General features: G+C 41.9%; 1 protein-coding gene across 1 annotated transcript in view; it reads left to right on the forward strand.

Annotated features, from left to right (window-relative positions):
* Window positions 1-1,031: 1,031 nt before the first annotated feature.
* LOC136753958 (interleukin-18) overlaps window positions 1,032-5,000 on the forward strand; it is a 5,707-nt gene continuing 1,738 nt past the window's right edge. Inside the window, exons 1-3 of the mRNA XM_066710340.1 lie at window positions 1,032-1,082; window positions 2,004-2,120; window positions 2,857-2,996. Of these exons, the coding sequence (XP_066566437.1) occupies window positions 2,042-2,120; window positions 2,857-2,996 (219 nt within the window). The 5' untranslated portion in view covers window positions 1,032-1,082; window positions 2,004-2,041. The remainder of the gene's footprint in view (window positions 1,083-2,003; window positions 2,121-2,856; window positions 2,997-5,000) is intronic.

Genomic DNA, 5,000 nt, shown 5'->3' on the forward strand with positions numbered 1-5,000 from the left:
CCTTTCCAGATTTTCTTTTTTGCACATAGTTTTTGAACAACTGTTTTCAACTTCCAACTTTGTAACAGATTGCATTGTGGCATTGGGGGATGTTCAGGGATCCTTATAATATAATTCCACCCAGCGTAGCTTTCCATGTGTGTAGGTCTGTAATCCTATTATTTGTAGACTTCTTTAATAAGTAATTCACAGACTGCTTCCCTCAGCCACACAGTCACTCTTGTCAGAGCCAGTAGAACAATAGGCGGACAAGCAGAAGTGATATCACAAGAACGGAAATTTAAAAAAATCTCTCTATAACTATAGTTTTATGAATGACACCTTTATTTAACCATGGATACAAATAGGCAGTGTACTGTATTCTGAAAAAAATATGCACACAATTAAAAGCATACCATACAATACATGATCACAAAGTCAAACAATTAACATACACAAAAACTTACAGAATTACAATTCAGTTGAAACCTAAGAAAAACACACACACTCCTCTCTAAACAGATTCTTAATCAGATATTTGAAGTGACCAAGGGAAACTATTTTGAGTTCTGAGTTCATAAAAACGAATGGCTGTGTTACCAAGAGCAGTAGAACCAAAAGTGGAAACAGACCTTCTGTGTTGTGCTGTTTGTCTGTCTTCCGGGATGCCTTTATTAATTAGGAAGGTCTTGTTCTCTGCAGTGCTCAAGCAACCATGACTTGCCTGGATTCCGATGAGATTCAGTTCCTGGAGTTTGCGGATATATGCAACAATGAGATCTACTTTGCAGGTAAGTAGACAAAAGCTGGGGGGTTTCCCAGCGGCTCACATATTTCTGATTGCGTCACCCTCACTATCACCCTCACCCACTATCTGCATCCACAAAGGCCTGCTTTTGCTGTCACGCAGAGGCCTGAGCGACAATTTAAAGGAGTCCCCAATTTTGTGGTGCTGTAAATAACAATACCAAATGATGTACTTACTTGCGATGATTATGTCTTGTACCAACAAAAAAATGTAATGTTTATTTCTTTTTTCTTTTTTTTGCATTTGTGTGGGTGTGTGTGTGCGGCACCATTTCCCTTGAAAGTTGAAAATACAGGTATGTATAACCCGTAGAGCCTGATCCTTTCCATCTCCTTTGGATTCATTTACACTGTGTGTAACAATGCAATGTACCTCTGACCTCTGGATTATGTTTGACAAGTTGTAGACAGCAGGACTCCAGTTCTTAGGCAATTGTAGCAGAGGGGAACTGAAAACATCCCATCACAGACACCCAGTAATGGACGACTCCTATTAAAACTAGGGGAGATCAGTCTGAATTGACCTCCAGGGCTCACAAGCCCATTAAGAGCAATGAGTTCAGCCTGGCTCCAAGTGCTGTAATCACAATCTTGATATATTTTAAGATTCTGTATCATGTAATCCCCATTTGGGCGAATTACATAATCTTCAAATTCAAGAGATGGACTGAACCCTAATAAATTGGCTTTGATAGAATAAGCTGAGTGGAATATGTCTGGAATTGACTTGAACTCACTTGGCTGTGGGGAACAATGGCTTAACCATTTGCACAAGGTATCAGGTTCCCCCCCTCCATCACCACCACCACCATGTGGAATAGCCAGTGAGTTTGCCACCAAGGAGGTGTTTGGGGAGGAGGGAGAGTTGCAAGGCAAGAAATGCTGGGAAACTAGGGTTCCAGCCCCGTGTTTATGTGTTGTGTAGGCAGGATTAGGGTCTGGCTTCTCTCCTGAAATTTCATTCACAGCTCCAAAAAGTGTAAAGCCATTTTGCTCACAATTCCTTTGATTTTAGACATTTGCTCCCAAACACTTAAGATCTCTGTTAGATGGGCTGAAGACAGATGAGCAAGCAGGAGAGCAATCCCGCCACATTATTGTTCAGTGTAGGTTTTCAGCAGCACAATATAGACGCAGAACCGATTCTTCTAAATGTATACCCATACGGTGAGAAATGTCAATGAGAATGATCTGATGTGGTCTTCTCTTGTTGGCAGATATCGAGTGTGATGCCTTGGAGAGGAGCAAGTCCATCATGCGGATGATTAAGAGCAACAGCCAGCTGTTTCTTGTGGCCAGCAAAGATTTAGAGTTCCATACGATGACTGACCCAGGTGAGCACCAAGCGGCCCCCTTTCCCTGTTGCAGCAGCCCAAAAGAAAACAATCACCACTTCTATTTGAAAATAAACGAGGATGCCAGAGGGAATAACACACAGCGTAACACAGTGTACGATTTCAGGGGAGATGTTTAGGTGCCAGTTTGGTAAAGAAACTTAAGAGTGGAGAGACTCCACATATTCTTTCGCTTGGTGGAGAACGATCTAAATAGAAACAATGCGTAATTGGATTAAAAGCAGGCAGGTGTGTGAAATTCGAACAAGATGCTGAGTAGGGCAGTGACATGTTTTCAGCACTCTCCTACTTCCTCCCTCTGCAGTATGCTCCCAGCTTTGTGTGGATGATGGGAATGCCAGCTTGAAAAGTCCATTGACATTGGCAGTAGAATTTTGTTCTGACTGTCACAATACATTCGGGGTACCTTTCACAAAAACCTCTGCTTAGCATACGGTTTCGCAAGACTTTGTTAATATGTGTATGGCACTACTTTGAAGTAACCACTGGAATATGTTTTTAGTTGTGTGGTAGTAGTGGTAGTAGTAGTAGTACTGTCAAAGATGGGCTTGTCCATTACTTTTGGATAAACCACGTATGTGCGCATGTAGACTATTTTCTTTAGCAGTAGCTGGAGATGAGGAGGCCTTCGCTTGCTGCAATGTATTTGACTGGATTTCACGTATTTACTGACTTCTGTGTTGTTCCATCTTGCTTGGGTCTTTACCTCCAGCAGAAAGACGCTTCCAGATCAAGCTGTACAAAAACACAGATCCGAGCAATGGCTTGGCCGTCACCATCCAGTTCTTCAGCAACCATACATGGAGAGTTGTGCACTGCACAGAGGAGGGCAACTGCAAGAGGGTCACAGCATCGGTAAGGGCAGCTGCAATGGCATTGATAACTTAGCCATTCTTTAGATACAGAGAGCTCTGTACTGGGGGTGAAAGCTTGTCTGTCTTGCTTGCCTGAAACCAATGCTTTTGAGCTCCGTGACGTTGCCCCCCCACTTACATCACAAACGATAAATTGCATATCATTTGTTTGTGCTATGTTTGTGCCATTGAAATAAACGTCTGTGCTGCTTTGGTTTTGAAGATATTAACATTCATTTACTTTTGGCGAGTGACGTAACTTAGCCCCCCCACAACAACTGAATAAAACCAAATGCCTCTCTTTCATTTGTACTATGTTTGTGCTGATTAAACTAATGTTTTAACCATTATAGTTTTAACGTTATTCATGATTTTTTATTAGACGAGTGACGTCACTCAGCTCCCCCACAATAACAGAATCATCTATTATTCACTCTTTCATTGTAGCTGTCATTGGAGCTGTGGACAGCCATGGTTTAATAGGAAACTCCAAAGACCCCGTTCACACTTGAGATTTGGGCCAGCCTAACTCATATGTGAACGGGGTCATTGATTTAGGCCGGCCCTCTTTTCGACCCGGCCTAAACGGGACTGTGACGCGCCGGGCCTGGGCCGGTGGAAAGCGTCAGCGTGTGACGCAACTCAAGCCCCGCCCACAGAGACGCGGAATAAACACAGAATAAACAATTTAACCGAAGCAGGTTTCCATTCAAATCAGTACATTTTAATACGAGACCGGTTATTTCCTATGCAATCCGAAATGCAGTTATATTGAGCCGAGCAGGACAATCACAAATGCCGGCGTTAGAGGAGACAGCTGCGCCGACGCAGAACTGAAAGCGCGGTTACAATGAGGATGAAGATACAGTTTCAACACAAACCGCAGGAGCGCAGCTGCTGTCCGAGGATATAAAACTACAGACGCGTCACAGAGGCTGTTTCCATGCACACGATTTACTGGGATTTCATGCAGATGTGCTAATAAAGGTGCTTCTCTTTCGGGTGGATTGTATAACAGCACTTTTAAACTTGCAGAACCGAAGACAGACATTTGAAAAGGGAAATATATTAATTAGATTCCCATTTGAACCAGCACGTTTTTAATTATTTTAGAAAGCTTCGGCTGCAAAGGGTTCAGATTACTTTCAAATAAAATACAGAACCGAACAATAGCCAATCAATATGAATAAGTTGTGGTTATAAATACAGCGCATACACTGTAAGCAGAGCTAATGTCCTGTTAATGTTCATACAAAATAGGAATTTCACCAAAAATAATGTAATGATAATTTAATTTAGTTTTATCTTTAATGTTAGAATAGCTGAGACATTAGTATAATCGGCACAAAACAGCACAAACATAGTACAAATGAAAGTGACGTCACTCGCCGAAAGTAAATTAATGTTAATGTCTTCAAAACCAAAGCAGCACAAACGTTTATTTCAACGGCACAAACATAGCACAAACAAATACAAGTTATGGCATTTTCTTTCAGTTGAGTTGTTACGTTATTTGAAGGGTGTCTCTTACTGTATAAGAGGTGTCATCTCATTCAGTTTGGGCTAGAGGTCCAACCTGAGCCCAACCTGTGCGAAATGACATATGTTACACAATGAGAGACACCCTCCACACAATGTATTAGCATACTATAAATCACACGTAAGGATTAGACGCACAAATGGAAAATAAAATGTATTTTCGTGAAATATAACAATCAACCCCCGTCTAAAATTGGTTTGGTCCAGTATCAACTGTTGCTGACCTACAGTAACCGATCTGTGTTGTATTTTCTTGCTAGTTAAACGTAATAAAACTAATGTACATCCTGTGAAACTTGAACCACTAGCCTTTAAGTGTCCCACAATATGGTTGGTAACTGGGTTCAGTCACTAGGAAAGAAGGGTCTCCAATCTCTTAATCCCTTGGCAAGACAGCGTGCTAGGAAAGGGGGTGATGATTTGTTGTTTCTTGTGTCCCGTCCCCTGTCCCCCGTCCCCCTCTGCA

The sequence above is a fragment of the Amia ocellicauda genome, chromosome 1 (genome assembly GCF_036373705.1).
Source record: "Amia ocellicauda isolate fAmiCal2 chromosome 1, fAmiCal2.hap1, whole genome shotgun sequence".
NCBI lineage: Eukaryota > Metazoa > Chordata > Actinopteri > Amiiformes > Amiidae > Amia > Amia ocellicauda.